Here is a 21425-nt window from a genome sequence, read left to right as displayed (position 1 = left end):
CAGTGTCCTTCTAACTTGTCTCCATACCCCCTCCCCAATCCACTACCAATTAGCACTAACAATCTTTTCTGATCATGCCATTTTCCTGGGAAAATTCCTTCAAACGCTGCCCAGAGCCTACAGAGGAAAATTCAATCCCCTGTGTCACATGATCCGGGCCTTGAGTGATCTGACCTCAAATCACCTTTTCAGCCTTATTTCCTTTCCTCCTGGCAGGTGGAGTTTCAACTGCTCCAAACTCATGGCACCCCCTCAACACCTCACAGTTCCCACCTCTGATGTTTGGCTCAGCTGCCTCTTTTTTAATCATACTTCACCATCATTACTGTGTGTTAAAATTCTTTCTGCCTTTGAAGACCAGCTCTGTCATGGATGAATTCAGCGGTCAGCCTCCTACCTCTAAGCTGTACACCATTTTAGTGCCATTCGATGTTCTCTTAGTACACCATCCCGAGAAGTAGTAGCATGTGATAGTGACAGGTATAGACTCTGCACCCAGATTTCCCAGGTTCTGATCTTCACTCCAGTATTTGCTTTGTGTGACTAGAAATAATTACTTGCTTCTTTGTGCCTCAGTTTCTTTACCTGTGTGATGGGGATGATAGCAACAGTATTTATGTAGTATAGAACCTGACACAAAATAAGCCTCAGTAAATGTGAACTGTTTCTCCTACTGCCCCACCTGAATCCTTTAACAAGACCACAAACTTGCCAAGAGTGCTCCCACAGCATCCTGCATATGGATGTGTTCTATGACATCCAACATGGTTTCAAAAAAATGAAAGAAAAGTTCCAATTAGGGTTACACTCAAGTTCTCACTCCACAACAAGCACAGAGCAAACATAAGAGAAAACATAAAAGAGCATGGCACTATAATCATTATGAACCACCCCTCGAATATTGACAAAATAAATCACAGAAAAACTCTCTATTGTTTTTTTAACTCTTTTTTCACTCTCAAATATTTACTGAGCACCTGCAGGCAATATATGAGGCCTGGGAATATGGATGGAATGTACTGATCAGGTAAGAAACTTACTTTATTAAAAAAAGCAGCAATTGTTAGGTTCTATAATATATTAGGAAATAACTCTTGCAAGAGAGAATTTGTAACATTATATTAATGTGGTCACTCGTGTTTAGGAATATTTTCCGTGATAAGCTTTGTTGGTAGAAATAGACAGGTTAAATCTGTAGAATCAGAATTAGAAATGCCTCCCTCAGCAAAATCATGGTTCAGCCAGCAGAACTGGAGACAAAGTCATGTTACACAGAGAGAGCCCATTTGGTTTTGAGATGGGGGAACTATGCTGGAGTTTAAAAGTTTGGGCAAAGAGCTATAGTGGAGGTTTGAGCCATCAGGAAAAGGTTTATGAGCTCAGGAACTTCTAGGTCACCAACTCTGCCGTGGTGGATCTTGGTAAATAAATGAGGAAAGTAAGAATTCATGTTGCCTTTCCCTCCTCCTCCCTGCCCCAACCATAGCATAGTGGGAACCCCGGGCCCAGTCTCCTGGGTTAATAGCAACTGAGGCCCCCAATGCCTTGATGGCTCTTCAGCCCTTGCTACCAAGGGCTCTTCAGCCCTTGCTACCAAAGATGGGCAAGCTGCCCAAAGTTTTAGCATAGAAAATCAATAGTCATGTCAGCAGAACATATACCCCTCTCTTCAAACATCCTACAGTGCTGAGTCCAGAGACTCCTGACTCTCTTCTAAGGACCAGCCAAGAAAATACTAAGGAGAGTGGATCTGGTATATAAACCCACTTTTTCTTTAATGAAATCAATAGCATTTTAGGTACTTGATTACCAAAACCTTTACAGAGAACAATATGTTCTGTGCAGAAAAAGCTAGAGAACAAGGTAAACTATTACCACATCCAATAATGTCTTATCAAATCAACCGGTATCCAAAAACATCCCCCGACACTAGTGAGTAATGTTCTGTTGCAGCCAACACTTTGGCTCACATTAGCACATCCGCTGTAGTTCTTGGACAGTGGTTTTGGTCTTCCAAATAAGTTGAGATCATAGTCTTTTTGTTGCTCTTTCCTGCCAGGCAAAGAAGTGGTTTCGCCCTCAGCCTTTTCCAGACCACCGAAAGATAACAAAACACTAAAGCAACCAGCCCCTCCCCATGTGCAACTCCTGCCAACTCAAAATCTCCTCAAACAATAGGCTAAACAAGACCAGTATTCCAGGAGATGGGGTTTATGAGGCCCAACACCTCTGCCTGAGAATGAATCATAAAACCACTAGCACTCTTTTCTCCAACATTACGCCATCTAGCCCCAAACTGGGTTGAACTGTGCAAAATGAAAAAGAAATCAGGAACACACTGAACTTAAAACCTCAAGTACATTTTAAATCCTGCTTTAGATTCATTTAAATTAACAGAGGTCAGGCTACTTCTTTATTCAAGCTAGGCTATTCTTACTGCTTTAATACCAAAAGCAGTCAGCCACATTTTTCCACTAAAAAAGTTAAAAAAAAAAAAAAAAACCCTGACAGAAGAACATTCTAAAACTCAGTAGAGAATACAGAAACAGCTTACAATCAACTTTGCCTTCTAGAATAACTAATGTAGGAAATTACCCAGTTATTTGGCCATGGGAAATAACTATTTATATATTTTTACATATTTTGCAGGTCACAAGTTAAAAGCACACTTTTTATTTTCTAGCACAGCTTTTTTCCAAAGTGTTTTATGAAGAGCACCAGTGCAACAAGACAAAAGCAAGTTAAATAAGCTTGAGAACCTTCCCCTTCCTGGGAATGACTGATACACACATGCGTATTAAGGAGTCTAAGGAGTCCTACAGTAAACTCTGTGGAATCCAGCATTTTCCCAAGTTCATTTGGCCCTGTAGCCCTTTTTCTCTCATAGCACATTATTAGCATCCCACAAAATGGCTGTTCTGCAAAGCACATTTTGGGAAAGATTCCTCTAGAAAAGGGATTTCATGAAATGATTTAATGGCTGAAAGTCTAGTCACCCCAATTCCAATACCAGCTTCACCACTGGGAGGCTGAACAAGCTTCTTAGTGTCACCTCTTCTTCAGTTTCCCCGGGCAAAATGGGCCAAATAATAGCACCTACCTCCCAGGCCTGGGTCTTTCCACATGACTGGAAGTCTTCTGAGAGCTTCACATGGCCGGTTCCTTCTTATCATTCAGGTCTCAGTTCACAATATCACCCCCTCCAAAGAGGCCTTCCCTGACCACCCAATATCAAGTTGGCCCCACCCAGGTCACTAGTTCTTCATCCTCTTCTTTTCTTCATGTTACTTCTCTGTTTAACTATGAAATTATGTTTCACCCCTACAGAATACAAGCGTGATGAAGTCAAACTTTATTAGCTATGATTGCTTTATCCCAAAGCAGATCCTCAGTAAGTGCTCACTGAATGGATGGACAACCAAATGCACCAGGTAGTTTTGAGAGTTAAATAAATATGAATCAATGAAAAGTATTCTTTGAAGTGTCTGACACATAAGCATCTATCCAGATGCTGTTACGAAAACTTCTAATGAATGATGAGTGGTTAAGATACTCATAATTCTTGGGGCACCTGGGTGGTTCAGTGGGTTAAAGCCTCTGCCTTTGGCTCAGGTCATGATCCCAGGGTCCTGGGATCGAGCCCCACATCGGGCTCTCTGCTCAGCAGGAAGCGTGCTTCCTCCTCTCTCTCTGCCTGCCTCTCTGCCTACTTATGATCTCTCTCTGTCAAATAAATAAATAAAATCTTTTTAAAAAAAAGGATACTCATAATTCTTGCATTATTTAACTTTCCTCTTCCTGCTGTATTGTGGGTAAACAGTTTATGGCATTTATTCAGAGACGTGTTGGTAAATGGGCTTCAGGGATGGGGTGGCAGGGGCGTAGGCCCTGGGGGTAGCATTTGCTAATTTCCATGGTATAAATACTCCCACCATGACTAATTTCAAGTTATCAATGGTTTAAAAGCAGGCTCACAAAATTTCTGAAAATGTAACAAATGGCTCTCAGAAGATAATACAATCCTTCTCTTGGGGAACATCCTTTCAGGCCTCCAAAGTCTTTTTGTTGAGTTAAGTTTAAAATGAGATTTTTTTTTTTTTATAGAGACACCTTTTCCACATTCACCTTCTTGATAAGCCAAGAAAAAGGCAATCCACTGACTTTCATTTGATGCCCAAGGAAACTAGCTGAATATGTTGGGCTGCATTTTCTGTACCACTCTCTGTGGGCTCTCAGACTGATGGTTAAGGCTCTAAACATGATCTATTTCCTGGCCAGACCACTGTGAGGGCAAACTAATCTTGTAAAACTAACTGAATTTTGTTTAGAGTCATTTAAGTGGAGGTATCCACACAACAGAATCAAGGCACCATCTACTTAGTACTACCAGTGAACAGAATCTAATAAGAGAAAAAGAGTGACTCTGCCCTGACCACAAGACCCCAACATGGAGTGAAGGTCAGTGCTGCAGATGGAGGTTTCTCTGGCATCGTTGTCCTGCTATACATGCAACATGATCCCTTGGCACCCAAAATAAAGCAGCAGATTTTTTCAACTATGTTAATCTCCAGCCACAGTTCTAAAATAACACAACCAAAATTTCAAAATCCATGGTTGCTTTACATGCAAGTGACTACTGCCAGTAGTTACTGTTTCTCTTCGGAAAACTCAATGTAAAGTCTATGGAGTGAGGCAGGAAGAGATTAGTCTCTGCTCCACTCTATCGGTTATTTATTGCTGTGTAACAAATCACCCCCAATTCAGCAGCTTAAAACAACACACATTTATTATCTCACAGATTCTGTGGGTCAGGAATCCAGGCACAGCTTAGGTGGGTCCTTTGCTTTAGTTTCTCACAAAGCTGCAGCCAAGGTGTCAGCCCAGGGCCTGTCATATTATCTGAAGGTTGCACTGAGGAAGGATCCACTTCCAAGCACACTAAGTGGTTTTTGGCAGTTTTCAGTTCATTGTGGCTGTTTGAGTGAGGGTCTCAGTTCCTCATTGGGTATTGACTGGAGGCTACTCTCAGCCCCTTACCACACGGGCCTCTCTCACATGAGCTTGCTTCATCAAAGCAGGCAAGTTGAGAATAAAATAGAGTGTGCTAACAAGATGAAAAGAACAGTCTTATATAACCTAATCATGGAAGTCACACTGGTATCCCATTACCTTCACCATATTTTGTTGTTTAGAATCAAGTCACTAGGTTCAGCCTATACTCGAGGACATGGATTTACACAAGGGTATGATTTCCAAGAAGCGTACATCATTAGGGGCCATCTTAGAAGCCTAAGATGACATTCAGCCTCCTGGAGTATGGACGGGAAGACCCAGTCCCAGCAAAACATCTCTTTAAGCATCTCAATCCATAACCAAGCCATGTGGCTTCCCAAACATGCTGTTAATGTCTCATGAAAATAAAACAAGGAAGAATAAGCATGGAGGACATTAAGTCTAAAGATACAAAAGTCCATTCAAATTTTCTAAGCAAATACAATCTATATCAGAGGAAACTCCTGGGAGCATCAAGCCCCATCATGGAAGCCATGTTTTCTGAACCAATAAAAAAATGACTCACAAGAACTGCCCATCTGAAAAGGTATATAATGCCAAGAAATCTAATTCTGAAAGCAAATATCTTTTGGAATGTTTATTTATTGCTATAGAAAACTTTTAAAATAAACTTAATGCCATTTTATTGCTTCCTATTTTCTGTGAGATCTGTGCCTCCCTCAACATTTTGCCTACAGGGTACTTTTGAGATCCACATCCACCATAACGGCAAGGAACTGCTGTAAAAGTTTCAAACCTTGGCTATCACCCACATTTTTTTCTAAGCTCTATCCAACTACATATTCTCAGATATCTGAGCATCTCAGTATTCAATAGTGGTGGCAGGCCGGAGAGCCTCTGAAGTACTTCAAATTATTTAATCCACTAAGTGCCGAAATGCATATTCAAGAAACCTGGGACAGTTTTTCCTAGCCAAAAGAAAATGCAGATGAAGATTATCTTAAACCTAAATGTTCAAAACTGGTCTGCCCATTTTACCGTTCTTCCCAGAAATATCCATATGCTTTACTTTCTGCAAATGCTGCCCCAATTCAGCTATAAAAATATTTAGGTTTATTGTTTTGCTAATCACCTATTTGTTTTGCTCCTATAGAGAGATGTATCTGATAAACATCTAAAACTTAGTACTGTACTTAAAAAACCCTGAAACTGGCCATCTGTGGGAAAGTAACGGTAAACCACCTTAGAGCTGGCATGTGCTGCACACACTTGGGTCCTGAATATGTGTTAAATAACAATGGAACATATGTGTAGTGAGCAAAGAAAAAAATCTAATGCAAAATTCCAGTTTAAAGGTGATAAACAGACAGGAAGATTATAAAACAGAGGCCATGAAATTTTGTTAAGGCTGCAGATATCTTCCAACCTGTGAAAATAACTTGGTAACATATTTTAACTTATAAAATATGGGTTTGGGGCAATAGAGGGAATGTCCTTACCTCTCTAAGATGTATGTTTTCCTTCTCCTTCTGGTCTAAAATCACTTCTAAGTGACTGACTTGAGACTCAGCCTCTGCCATCCGTCGTGTTCGTTCATTGTCATCCTCGAGACTTTTAGAAGGCAACCCTTTACTTTGCAACATCTCGAGAAGCTTTTTAATCGACTCGTCTCGGGCATTGAGGGTCTGTTTCTGTGTTTCAATTCTCAGCTCCATTTCCTCCAAGGTCTTCCTTAAAAGGAACAGCTCTTTAGCTTGTCTGTCATGTTCAGCTTGGAGCCGCCTGAAGTTCTCCTCAGTCAGCTCAATGGTGAAGTGCTCAGCTCCACGGTTGCCACTCTCTTGCTGTAGGAGGTGATTGAGGTCTCTCTGGGTCCGAAGCTCATCCTGAAGGGCTTGGATTGTCAACTGCAGGTGCTGTGATAAGAAAGATGGAGCAGGAGAGGAGAAAGAAGGGGAAAAAGTCAATGGAAATGCCAAGCGCTATTTGCAACTACCAGACTATGAAGATGGAATGTTAATCATGAGGTAGGTCCAGAGGGCCAGCCGTTAAGTCCTCCAGGATGACTTCAGAAGCATGGGACAGCACATGGAGAGGGGGAAATTAATTCAGTGATGCTTTCTGAATGTCTCAGGAGAAGAGAAATGTACACATACACAGAAACAATATATTAGTGTCAGTCACAAGGGAAATTATACATCTACAGAGTTTTAACTGAGGAAGTGGAAAGGGTTAGAAGGGAAAGTCTCACAAACACACCTTCTTTAGGCCCGCAATGCTCCAGACTCAGTATTCCTTGTTTCCTAAGGTGTTCTTTATTCTACTATCCATACTTTCGATGATAAATGCATTTCCATTTAAAAAATGAAAATAATAGCATCCACTACAAGTAGACACAAACAAGGACTTTATTTTTTACAAATAAAGCTGTGAACAGGTTTAGTAAACAGGATTACTGCATCTGCAAGCAAAAGGGAATAAATGCAGACAGACAGACACAAACACACAAGGAGGTGAGGCTGTGCAGAGCAAAACAAACAAGCTGCAAAGAGTGGACAAACCTTGGTTCTTCTGGCATCCAGTAACTGAACAGCATGGGAAATGGAAAAAAAAAAAAAATGAAGCAAAAAATCAACACAAAGAAAAGTCCAGTGCAAGCAAAGGATATTTAACAGAAAGAATCAACATAAAATAACTTCACAGAGGAAAAAAAAAGAAAAAAGAAAAACAAATTCTTATTACAGCAAAGATCCATAAGATACACAAAATCTATAGCACTGCTGTTTGATAAACATGATCAAAAGGAAAAAAAAAAAAAAAGAAGAAGAAGAAGAAGAAAGTGAGGTTAATTCCAGCTTTTGTTTTCTTAAATCTCACTGACCCAGGAACCCAAAGTCTTCAGTATACTACCAGGGAAGAAAGAACAACACTCCAGAAGTATCCACATATTATTCCAAGTCACCATTTCAGCCAAAATCAGAGTGAAAACACCAAAGAAACAAAACAGTTACCGGTTATGAGAAAAGAAACAATTGCATGAGGATAGTTGGTGAATTCTGCAACACCTTCCCCACAGGGTCAACCCTCAGGCTGGTCAGAACAGGCAGTCATAAGCTAGAAGGCATTTTTGTCCTAGGAATAAACCAGGGCACTTCCAAAAGAGTTCATTCAATCACCAAACACACACTCCTGCCAGCAGACCAGACATAACACTAAGCAAGGGAATCAAAATGAACACAAGGCATAGCTCCTGCCCCCAGGTACCTCACAGTACTATAAGCCATAAATAATACTATGTCTACGTTACATAAATATTGGAGTGCCCCACATTTTGAAATCTTTCTGAATTGCTATAGCTGGCACCCAGAGGTGTTGAGATCTTTCTGAGTCTGGTCTATGCCCAGAGATTAGCACTGAGTATTGCAACATCTTGATTAAACTATTTGTGGATCTATTTCATCTTCCATTTAAGAATATCCATTGATGGGGCCCCTGGGTGGCTCAGTGGATTAAGCCACTGCCTTCAGCTCAGGTCATGGTCTCGGGGTCCTGGGATCGAGCCCCGCATCGGGATCTCTGCTCTGCGGGGAGCCTGCTTCCCCCTCTCTCTCTGCCTGCTGCTCTGCCTACTTGTGATCTCTCTCTCTCTGTGTCAAATAAATAAATAAAATATTAAAAAAAAAAAAAAGAATATCCATTGAGACATTCCCAGAGCACAAAGAACAAGTTTTCTCTTTCTCATCCATGTGCCACAGTGTCTCACCGGGCAGTGACTGCGAGTGAGCAACTGGTATGTATTTAATGATGGTAATTATGAATTTTTTAAACAAAATTCACCCCTGTTAAGTGTAAAATTCAGTGGTTTTTAGTATATTCACAGTGTTGTGCAACCATCCACACGATACATTTTAGAACATTTTCATCATTCCAAAAGAAGGTGCAGGATACAAAATTAATATAAAGAAATCTGTTGTGGGGTGCCTGGGTGGCTCAGTTGGTTAAGCATCTGACTCTTGATTTTGGCTCAGGTCATGATCTCAGAGTCTTGAGATCAAGCCCCACATCAGGCACTGTGCTGGAAGTGGAACCTACTTAAGATTCTCTCTCTCCCTCTCTCTCTTTTTCTCCCCCCACAACCCTCCTCACTCTCTCTTACTCTCTCCCTCCCAAAAAAGAAAGAAATCTGTTGCATTTCTTTAGACTAATAATGAAACAGAAGAAGGAGAAATTAAGAAAACAATCTCATTTACAATTTCACCAAGAATAAAATACCTAGGAATAAGTTTGACCAAGAAAGTAAAAGCTCTCTACACTGAAAACTCTAAGACACTGGTGAAAGAAACTGAAGGCAACACAAAGAAATAGAAAGATAGTCCATGCCCATGGATTGGAAGATTTAATATTGTTTGTTCATTTGTTTGTTTGTTTTAGAGAGGGAGAGAATCTTAAGCAGGCTCCACAACCAATGTAGAGCCAACACAAGGAATGATCTCATAACCCTGAGATCACAACCTGAGCCAAAATCAAGAGTTGGACATTTAACTGACTAAACCACCCAGGTTCCCCAGGATAATTATTGTTAAAATGTCCACTCCACCCAAAGCAATCTAGATTCAGTGCAATCCCTATCAAAATGTCAATAGCACTTTTTCTCAGAACTAGAACAAATTATTCTAAAATTCATGTGGAACCACAAAATACCCCAAATAGCCAAAGCAATCTTGAAAAAGATGAATAAAACTAGAAGTATCACAATCCCAGATTTCAAGATATACTACAAAGCTATAGTAATTAAAACAGTATGGTACTGGCACAAAAGTAGCCATATAGATCAACTGAATAAGATAGAGAGCTCAGAAAGAAGCCCATGCTTATATGGTCAACTAATCTATGACAAAGGAGGCAAGAATTTAAAATGGAGAAAAGACAGACTCTTCAATAAATGGTGTTGGGAAAATTGGACACCTATATGAAGAAGAATGAAACTGAAGAACTTCCATACTGTTTCCTATAGTGGTTGCACCAATTTACATTCCCATCAACGAGTAGAAGGGTTCCCTTTTCTCCATATCCTCAGCAACCCTTATTTTCTTCCTTTTTCTGATAATAGCCAGTCTGACTGGTATGAGGCAGTATCTCAATGTGGTTTTGATTTGTATTTCCCTGACAATCGGTGACTTTGAGCATCTTCTCAAGTGCTATTGACTGTCTGTATGTCTTCCTTAGAAAAATGTTTATTCATGTCTTCTGCCTATTTTTTAAATCAAGTTGTTTGGGGTTTTTTGGCTAGTAATTTATGAAAGTTATCTATATATTTTGATATTAACCCCCTATCAGATAATAGGATTTGCAAATATCTTCTCCCATGAAGTAGGTTGCCTTTTCATTTTGTTGCTGGTCTCTTTTGCTGTGCAAAAGCTTTTTATTGTGATATAATCCCATTTGTTTATTTTAGCTTTTGTTGCCCGTGTCTGAGGAGACTGACCAGAAAAATATTGCTTGATGTCTAAGAGCTTATTGCCTATGTTTTCTTCTAAGAGTTTTATGATTTTAGGCCTTACATTCAAAGCTTTAACCCACTTTGAATTTATTTCTATATATGCTGTAAGATAGTGGTCTAGTATCACTCTGGCATGTAGCTGTCCAGTTTTCCCAACATCATTCATTGAAGTGTTTGTCTCTTCCCCATTTTATATTCTTGCCTCCTTTGGAATAGATTAGCTGATCATACATGTGTGGGTTTATTTCTAGACTCCATTCTATTCTATTAATTTATGTGTCTGTTTCCATGTCAGTACCATATAGTTTTGATTAGTATAGCTTTGCAATATAGTTTGAAATCAGGAAGTATGACTCCTCCAGCTTTGTTCTTTCTCAAGACTGTTTTGGCTATTTGGGGTCTCCTGTGGTTCCACACAAATTTTAGGATTCTTTGTTCTATTTCTGTGAAAAGTGCAATTGGTATTGTGTTGGAGACTGCACTGAATCTGTAGATCACTTTGGGTATGGACATTTGAACAATATTAATTTAACAATATTAATTCTTCCAATCCATGAGCATCTTTCCATTTGCTGGTGTCATCTGAAATATCTTTCATCAGTGTCTTACAGTTTTCAGATTACAGGACTTTCATCACCTTGATTAAATTTTATCCTAGGTATTTTATTATTTTTGATGCAATTATAAATGGAATTATTCTCTTAATTTCTCTTTCTGATAGATTATTAATATATAGAAAAGCAACTGATTTCTGCATGTTAATTTTGTATCCTGCAACTTCACTGAATTAAATAAGTTTTTCTCTTTTTCTATTCGTAATATCACATCATCTACAAATGATGACTGTTTTACCTACTCCTTACCAATTTGGATGCCTTTTATCTCTTTTTCTTACCTAATTACTGTGGTAATTATATGTTAAATATATGTTCTAATAATATGTTGAATAAAAGTAGCAAGAGTGGGCATCTTTGCATAGGCTTTGACAATTGTTTTCTTTCTTTTTTGCAGTGAAAGTGCCTAACTTAAGATTTGATTGCCAAGACATTCACTTTAAAGAGGCATCCACTTCAATGATGGCTACCTTGAATAAACATATTATCAACCACAGGACTAGATAAGAGACAGACTGCCTGCCCCAACTGAGGCTCCTTTGTTTTAGAAATTTTGGTTGATTTCAATAACTGACCTTTTGAGCCACTTGTTTTTTCTCTTCCCACGCTTTAAATCTCCCCTCTTGTGTTTTAAATTCACCAATAAAGAATGAGCCCACAAAACCCCCCATCCTTGACCCCAATAAAAGCAGAACCAGACCCATGCACTCTATACCCATGACCTCACTGTATGGCCCCACCTCTGCTGCACAATTTCCAAGTTCTTTAAATGATAAACCTCTATTTTTTTTTTCAAAATTTCTTGATGGTTATTGCTGAAGGGCATCTTGCAATCATACTAAGAACCACAAGGATAATCCAACCACAATACTGGTTATTGATAAACTGAGACCAGTTCAAAACAGATTTATGAGATGATCTAGGTTTATTTGGAAACAAACATGAATTGGGATGATGAGACTGGAAATCATCCTTTCTGAGAGTGACCAAAACTGACTGTTTTTCTTTTGTGGTTCACAGACTGGCCAAAAGGGAATTCCAAGGAAAAATTGCCAAAATGTTTTGAGCACAGACAGCAACATTGGAAGACAATTCTGTAAGCGGTCTGCCCCTTTGGATGGGCAAGTTGCCTATCACCCTGATCCTGTTTCCACACCTGCAAAATGGGGATAATCGTGTTTATCTCACAGAGTTCCTGCAAGGAATAACTAAGATAATACATCAAGGGCCAGGTTTGAGAGTGAAGGAAGAGAGGAAGTTTGGTAGAAAGGAAGGAAGAAGGAAAGAAAGTAGAAAAGAATGAGAGGGAAGAAAGAAGAGAGAAATGGAGGAAAATTGATTCATTTATCCGTTCAATATATATTTACCTAGTATCTCCCTTAGACTCACAAAATTAGAAAGAAAGAAAGAGAGAAAGAAAGAAAGAAAGAAAGAAAGAAGAGAAAAGAAAAGAAAAGAAAAGAAAAGAAAAGAAAAGAAAAGAAAAGAAAAGGAAAGGAAAGAAAAGAAAAGGAAAGGAAAGGAAAGGAAAGGAAAGGAAGAAAGAATAGTCGATCCATGTTCATGGTCCTTGTAGATAAGTAAACTGATAGTAGCTTTACTATGTCATGAGGGCTGTAACAGAAGTCACAGCCAGATGGCTAGAAATTCAGAAAGGATGTCACCCAGCCTGGAGACATGTGGGAAAACATCCCAAAGAGCCACCACTGAGCTACATCTTGAAGAGCAGTTGAGAACCAGCCCCATGAAGAATGATGGAAAGAGAAGAGAACGTATAAAAACCCAGAAGCAGGGGCGCCTGGGTGGCTCAGTGGGTTAAGCCGCTGCCTTCGGCTCAGGTCATGATCTCAGGGTCCTGGGATCGAGCCCCGCATCGGGCTCTCTGCTCGGCAGGGAGCCTGCTTCCTCCTCTCTCTCTGCCTGCCTTTCTGCCTGCTTGTGATCTCTCTCTGTCAAATAAATAAATAAATAATCTTAAAAAAAAAAAAAAAACCCAGAAGCAAAGACAGACCAAACCTATCAAGGAATAGTAATAGCAAAAACCTGATTAGAGCTTGCCACAGGCCAAACAATGTTCTAAGCTTTGTTAATCCTCACAACCACCTTGTGAGGTAGCCACTGTTTAAGACCTCCATTTAATTGATGAGAAAATGGAGATGCAAAGTGGTTAAGTAACTTGCTCCAGGTCATCCAGCTAGGGAAGTGGCACAGCCAGATATTCATCTAGGTTGTCTGATACCAACTCCCCTGCTCAAACCACTATACCATCTAGCCTCTGAACCGGCACAAATACTTCAGGATGCTGGAAGAAAAGGATGTAGGTAAGGGGGTAGAAGCTGTGAGAGGAGACAGGCAGGTAATTATGACAGTTACAGCAATTCCTAAAACTTAAAGTTAGCCATCTAGGCTGTTCCTCATTCAAAGATTGTAACAATAGATGCTTCCAGGTTGTATATTTATTAATAAGCAAAATCTACTTTCTAGGTAGCCATTTTATTGGTAACTAAATGACTTCAGCATGACCAAATACAATCTGATAATCAACCTAAAATTTAATGTTCAAATCTTTCTCAAGTTCATGTGTCATTTAGTTTTCATTCTTTTTTAAAATATTTAAAATTAAGCAGAGATCTGTTCCTAAAAAGGAATTATTGAGCTAAATGCATGTACCTTAAAGAGTCCTGATCATCTTTCTGCATCATATACAGGAGGATGGGGAGGGAATCTGAAGCAACCTCTCCCTCTGTCTCTCTCCTCCCTCACTATTCTACTTCTAAGAAATTCAAATCAATCAAGTTTCAAAATTCATTTACTAGATAGCCATTTCTAGTTAGATATTTAACACAGGCAATTTCTATTTTAAAATATAAAACCACATGTAATAATCTATTGAAAAGAATATCCTCTCTTTGTCTCAGTTTCCTCATTTATAAAAGGGGGAGGAGAGTAATAATTCCTAATACACAAGATTGTTGTGAAAATTAAATGAGTTAACACATACCTAGCTGTAGAATGTACCAAGTACAGAGTAATCACTTATATCAGTCAGGATAAGCTAGGATATGCTGCCTTGACAACAGCAACAAAAAACCATGTTCTGAAAGACATAATCCACTTGACACACTGATGACACAGAATCAGAACTTGAAGATCTCAAAGAGACCTTAAAGGTTAGCCTGTTAACCTCATTTTACAAACAAGAAGATCAAATCACACAGGTTAAATGACAGACCCAAAAGAGCAATCACATTGTCAAAGCCAGAATTTCAGTTTCTGGAAGCATGAAATCTTGATTTCTAGGATCCTGAACTCCAACCTTATATATATTATAGTAACCCTAAGAGTAGACCAAAAGGGGGTGGCTCTCTAATTTAACAGATTAGGAAATGGCAATGGTATCTCCTACAGGGAGGCTGAAAGATGACCTAAATCATTTTACCGGGTCCCACCCAATAGTTTAATAGCATGGGACCTCCAAGAATAATTTACTGAGACTTCCTTTCTACATCTTTGAAATTAGACAGTTAGCTAATTAAAATTGGCTAACAGTATACAAGCTCAATAAAAACTAGCTCTAAAAGATCCAGATAAAATACAAATGAAATCTCTAGCAAAGCCAAACACCTTCTCTAAGGGCCAAAAATTAAGAAAAAAATGCACAGTTTTCAATTCTGCCCTTCCCAGATTATTCAGTCCCTTCAGACTGAATCACTTTCCCCTTCTCAACCATGAAAGCACATTTCTTTTAAGGCTGTAACCCAAACCCTACTGGATTAATAATCAAGAACATTCATTTTAGTTTGTTACCTACATCAGGTAGCTACCTACAGACCAGCAACCTGTAAGGTTGTATTCCAGGGCCATCTCTTTGGAAACTCCCAGTGATCATTATGGTCTCAGTTTCCCAAAACTTCAACCTCTCCTTCTGTGACTTCCATTCTACTGCATCTGGAGAGGAAAGCCCTTCCAATGTCCACCTGCACTGGGATAAAACATTAGCAGGTGATCCAAACTCATACCTGGGTCCCACTCAAACTGCTATCAACTTAGCACTTATGCAACAGGCACATGTGCAATAGGTGGCAAAACTGTTAATTCCCTTTAAGTACAAAAATCAGTCTGTAAGTGGAAGGGCATTCAGAAAACTTTTTACGGCCTACTCTACACTCTAATTCTGGGATCATTCTCCAGTTGTTCTCAAAGAATCAAAGCTCAAAAGGCAAACTCCCTTCTCCACAGCCTGCCACTGAGGACACCACAGAAAGAAGCAAAGCAGGTGTCACAATGTCATCCAGACTACTCTTCATAGTCACTCTGCTAGGAGTACAAATAGTACAACTAGAACAGTATTTATCCTGATACCTGGCCTTCAACCCAGTTCTTTTTAACCTTTTCCCTGACACTTAACTGCATACTTTGAAATCTGCCCTGGACAGTAAAGCCTATCCCCATCTCCAGTCCACAAAAGGAAAACAAAAGTTTGGAATCATTGGTCTATCCTATTCAAAAACAACAACAACAACAACAAGAACAGGTAAACAAAATGGAAGCTTAAAAAGATTAGTCTGTCTAACTGATTCCAAGTCTCAGACAATAAAGGAGGTCATAATGACTTCTGCTTCTGGCATCATGAAAGGCTATATCTTCTGATAAGCCCTCCTACTACAAAACAGCTAGACAAAAGCAAATAGATCTTTCAGAGCATTGCTGTGCTTACAAGAAAGTAAAGAGTATCTCCAAGAAAGAGAAAAATTGAGAGAAAGAAAGTGAGCTTTTCAAGGGCACATTCTGGGCCAAATTTGCATTATACACCCCCCCCCCAAATCTAGCACATAATAGGTATTCGATAAACAGTGAAATATGGACAGAAAGGGAAATTGTCTCACCAGATGGTCGGCACAGGGGAACACTGTGAGAGTGAATATGTTTCCATTCTTCTTTGCTTTGCTGTACTAGACTTGGGGTGGGAGAGTGTGGGGCAGGCGGGGAGGGAAGGGGTGTCCTTGACCTCAGATTACTCTGTCCTGTTCTCTCCTCCAAAACTCAAAATGCCTCACATCCACCAACTCACTCATCTGACAAGACTGCTTTGACGCTGCCAGCACTATGTCCACTTCACAAGAGGATAAATTGGACTGGCTTAAGGGATTTGACTACAATCACATTGTTAGCAGATATGGGCCATTGTCTAAAACTGAGGTTTCCTCCAGCCAATTCTAAAGTCACCCCTGCTATAAAAAATACAGAGAACTTCATTATGCACAACTCTCATAAGCTCCCATAGTCACTTAATCTTGAAAAAAAGTAGACAATAAAAATATAAGAAACTAAGCCATACTTGAGTTTATATGGAAAAGGGGGAAAATATACTTTGCCTTAGCCAACATTCAGAAGAATGACTTCCAATAGCTACTGGAGTCAGAATCTAATCCAGATTTCTGAATGTCTAAAACACAAAAAGGTAAATAGAATGAAAATATAATTATATATGTATGATGTGCATGGAACACACAATTATTTAAATAGGGACTAGCCAGATGTTTAGAATCTACTGTGTCTTATCCCCAAACATGGAAAATATGAGTTCCTGGCAAATTTGAAAAAATTTGTGACCTTAAGCTCTTTTCCACACTATGGGGAAAAAAAAAAAAAAAGATAAAGTTTTGTACTATAAAGCAGTTTAGGGTTTCATTGCTATGAAAACCATCTCTGAGCTATATAAAAATATGAATTGGCTTATATCCAAAAGTCTTGAACTTTTTTTAATAAATCCATACTCCTTCTCAAGCAAGGGCTTAACATAACTCTTTCAAAGAAAACAGAATCTCTTTGCAGACAACTTGGCCTGCTCTGCTTCTCCTGTGACTTTATTTCCCTATTTATCATTTTTTAGTTTGTCTCTAATCAAATTGTAAGGGCAGATTCTCTGATCCCTGTTCCCATAATCCCATGTGCAGGATGCACAGCACTCCTCATGGCTTCAAACCTTCCACAGACTGTGTCATGTGTGTGAAAAGACAAACAGCAGACGCTGGCTAAAAAAATGTGGCCCCAGTGTGCTGTGGAAGGGTTGCTCTACTTAAGAACAGTATAAAAAGATTAATATTTAGACATATGGTCCTAGGCTTTCTCCTTTAGGATAGATGGAATAAGCACCTACAGCTAATTGAGAATATTGATGGGCAATTTTTTAAAATTACCACAGCGTGAGGATCCTGGAATCCTCAGACACATCAGTGATAACTGCAGAATCCGCTTTGGTCAATAACATGACATTTTGCCAAATTCATAACACTAGTGTGGAAAAGACCTACTGGCATTTGCTTTTGTAAGCAAGGAGTTCTGGTTCTCATACAGAAGGATACTATAAGGTGGCACAGTATTGGAATATCGTACCAAGCTAAGAGTTAAGGACTTAGCTTTGCTAAGTAGCTTTGCTACTGACCAATTATATGATCTGGGGGAAATCAGTAAATTTGTCTGGGCTTCCAAGAACAGTGGTGATGAGCTGGGTTTTGAATCCTCATCTACCTATTATAGCCTATGTCACCTTGGACAAATTACTAAAGTACTTTAAGCACTGAATTATTCATCCATAAACAGGAAATAATAATTGTAACTAATGTACAGGGTTCACACAAAGACCACATGAGATGTTCCTCACATAAGTGAATAGGTTCCCATAAAGCATAAAGCATGGGCCTGGCACATAACGAACATTCAGTAAATGTTCAGTATTATTACTATTGACATAGTGGTGGTGGCCAGAGGCCCAGAATTAAAATTTCTCTCCTTCCTCCCATTTGGGCAGGGAAACGAAATGAGTATAATGAACATAAATTTTTGATCATCAAATAAATGCAACAGTGGGAAACAAAATGCTAAGCACTTTGGCATTTTTTAAATAAGGGAAACAGGAAACATTTGTTTTAAGACCAACTTAAAGATGGCTAAAATTGATTTCCCATTAACTGGTCTATAAATAACTCTACAAGGGGCTCTCGGAAATAACAACATTTCTGTTTTGAAAGTCAGGGTTTTTTCCCTACTAGTAGACAGTAATACATAAGCAACTATAGGATAGTGGCATCCCCTGCTGTTGACATCATTCAACGTGTTATAGGATGAATGAATGGATTAATTAATTAATTAATTTAAAAAACAACTTTAATAAATATTGATATTTTTAAATATGTCTATGGAAGCAACCCAAAATAGGTAATCATGGAAACAATAGCTAAAATTGTAGCTTTTCTATTATTAATAACCACACACAATTAGAGGACAGCTTGTTCATTTTAAGCAAATCTTTAGTGTAAATGACATTTTAGTATCCTGATTACAATTTCCTTCTCTGTCCACAACATGTTTATTTGGCAAAACTGCTAACCATCTAAATATTTTTAAGACAGGTAAGAGGTTTTACCTAAATTATTATCATCTCAAATGGCTGAGTGGCATGCACTGAACTATTAATTTTTCCCTACTCTGAAGCCACATGGTTCCCTCAGCCAAACTGTAGTCCTTTTTATTCAAAATTTTCACAGTAAGAGATTTTTCCTAAATACTTTACTCTCCTGCTTCTTGTGCCACTTCTGGGAAGGGGGATAACTGACCTCCACAAAATTCAGAAAGTGGTCCTTGGACTAGCAGCATTAGCATCTTATAAGAAAGGTAGGATCTCAGGTCCCACCTGAGCCCTGCAGTATCAGAATCTGAAATTTCAGGTTTGAGAAGCACTTCTCTAGACTTAAAAAAAAAAAAAAAAAAGAAGAAGAAGAAGAAGTTTCAGCCTTACTACTGTTTTAAGAAATAATTATTTGGAAATAGGTGGGGAAGGAAAACATCATGAAAAGAGTATTGTGGTATAGTCCTCAGAAGTATATTGAAAACTTAGTTTGTGTGAGTCATAAAATCTCAGTAAACTATGAGTTGTGCTCCCCAATATAAGACACTACTAGATAAAGCAGACAAAATGGGATTTTTTCATTCATTCAATCATTATTGAGCTATGTGCTATTTAATGGATATACATACTAAGTGTCCTCTCCAAATCAAAAAAGAAATCCTGCCAGCTTAAATATAAGTAAACATTATACATGTAATATATTTTATTATATACATAAAATACATAATTATATGTTATAAATAATATATATTGCTACATATACCCTTATTTTTAAGAAATATATAATATCTGAATTTTAATTCTGTACTGTTATTTACTGTTATTATTTAAAAGGATCTAAGGGAAACTTTCAAGAGTCATCTGAAATGAAAAAACTAGGCTTTACAATCAACTGTTTTATTCATTTTCAGTCTTTTTTTTAAATATTTTATTTATTTATGTGACAAAGATAGAGACAGCGAGAGAGAATACAAGCAGAGGAAGGGGGAGAGAGAAAAGTAGGCTTCCTGCTGAGCCTGGGGCTTGATCCCAGGATACCGGGATCATGACCTGAGCCGAAGGCACACACTTAACAACTGAGCCACCCAGGCACCCCTCATTTTCAGTCTTAAATAGCATTTCTGTATGCATGTCTGCGCTCTTGATGAAATTTTAAATGACTGGGAAAACCATGAGGAGTCTGAGATGAATCTTCTTTTTCATATTATAACTTGAACTTGTACACTATAGAGGAAATGTTAATATATTGCTTCCTAAGTATCCTAATCACTCAAATTCTCTAAGTGTTTCCATTTTATCAGTGCACTAGAATCAAGAGTCTGAACCTTCATTTCTTTCTCTGGTGTGAAGCTGAGATACCTACAGGATCCAGACAATGTTTATGGTCTTTAATATTCTACATGTAATATAAATATATATGTAAAAAAAATGTATGTGTATACACATATATATATATATAGAGAGAGAGAGAGAGAGAGATAATGAATGAATGAATGAATGAATATTCCATAATCCACAAACAAAAAAATGGCCAACATAATATAGGAAAGTAGTATGACTAGACAAGGAAAAAAAAAACTAGGAAATACATCATAATGATCATTGCTAAGGAGAGGGGGATGGGGAACTACTGCTAAAGAATATGAGGTTTAGGAGGTGATGAAAGTGTTTTAAATGTATATACTAAAAATCACTGAATTGTATACTTTTAAAGGGTAAATTCTATGACACATGAGTTATACCTCTTTCAAATATTAAAAATGATATGAGGTGGGAGCATTAAGATGCCTTTCTTGGGGCACCTGAATGGCTCAGTAGGTTAAACGTCTGCCTCTTGATTTCAGCTCGAGTCATGATCTCTGGGTCCTGGGATCAAGTCCCATGTCAGGCTCCACACTCAATGAAGAGTTGCCTTGGAATTCTCTCTCCCTCTCCCACCCCCTCTGCTGCTCCCCCCCACTCATGTTCACTTGCCCTCTCTCTCTCTAAAAAAATACATAAATCTTTTTTAAAAATCTCACTTAAAAGACGCCTTTCTTTGTATTTCCCATTTTTATTTACCAAATATTTTTTTCCAAGAATAATTTTTGAATTCCTACTGCTATGTTTATGTCTCCCAAAAATGCATATGTTGAAACCTAGTCTCCACTGTGATGATATTTGAAGGTGTTACCTTTAAGAGGTGATTAAGTCATGAAAGTGGAGACTGGGAATGGGAGAATGCCCTTATAAAACAAGCCTCAGAGAACTGCTTTGCCCCTTTCACCAGGAGGACACAGTGAGAAAACAGTTCTCTGTGAACTAGGAAGTAGGCCCTCATTAGACACCAAATCTGCCAGCACCCTGATCTTGGACTCCAGACTCCAGAACTGTGAGAAATAAATGTTGGTTGTTTATAGGCCATACAGGCTATGATATATATATATATTTTTTTTTTAATAGCAGCCTTAAGGGACAAAGACACAGGCCTCATCACTTCTAGGCTAGTTAATATTCTTTGAGTTTCAAGCCAACAGAAATTGACTTGACCTGTCTTAAGCCAAAAAAAGGACTGCATGAGAAGATATCAGGGTATCTCCCTGCATCAAAACAGCAATTGTAAAAACAAAACCCAGAAAAAGAAGGGAGCAGGACACAGCAGGAAACTTTGTAAAAAGTCTGCAACTCAGTTTCAACAACTCCCTAATCAAAACTGTAAATATCCAAGAGCCAGATATTCACCATGAATCAATCAGTTGTGGCAGCTGACCCTGCCCACCAGGAGCTACTCCAAGGGAAATTTTCTTTAAAGCTAAGTAGAGATCCCAAGAAAAATCTACCACAATTGCTGTTATAATTAAAGATCTTAAAAGAAGTAACATATGAAAAATATAAAAGTGCTATAGTTATG

At 38.5% G+C, this 21425-nt stretch overlaps 1 protein-coding gene across 1 annotated transcript in view; it reads right to left on the bottom strand.

Annotated features, from left to right (window-relative positions):
* Positions 1–21425, bottom strand: part of ERC2 (ELKS/RAB6-interacting/CAST family member 2) — a 937761-nt gene that overhangs the window by 755260 nt on the left and 161076 nt on the right. Inside the window, exon 5 of the mRNA XM_047691669.1 lies at positions 6513–6929. Within this exon, the coding sequence (XP_047547625.1) occupies positions 6513–6929 (417 nt within the window). The remainder of the gene's footprint in view (positions 1–6512; positions 6930–21425) is intronic.

This window comes from Lutra lutra, chromosome 1 (assembly GCF_902655055.1).
Source record: "Lutra lutra chromosome 1, mLutLut1.2, whole genome shotgun sequence".
Classification (NCBI taxonomy): domain Eukaryota; kingdom Metazoa; phylum Chordata; class Mammalia; order Carnivora; family Mustelidae; genus Lutra; species Lutra lutra.
The sequence above is the reverse complement of the archived record's forward strand: the minus strand, read 5'-3'. Positions and strand labels throughout refer to the sequence as shown.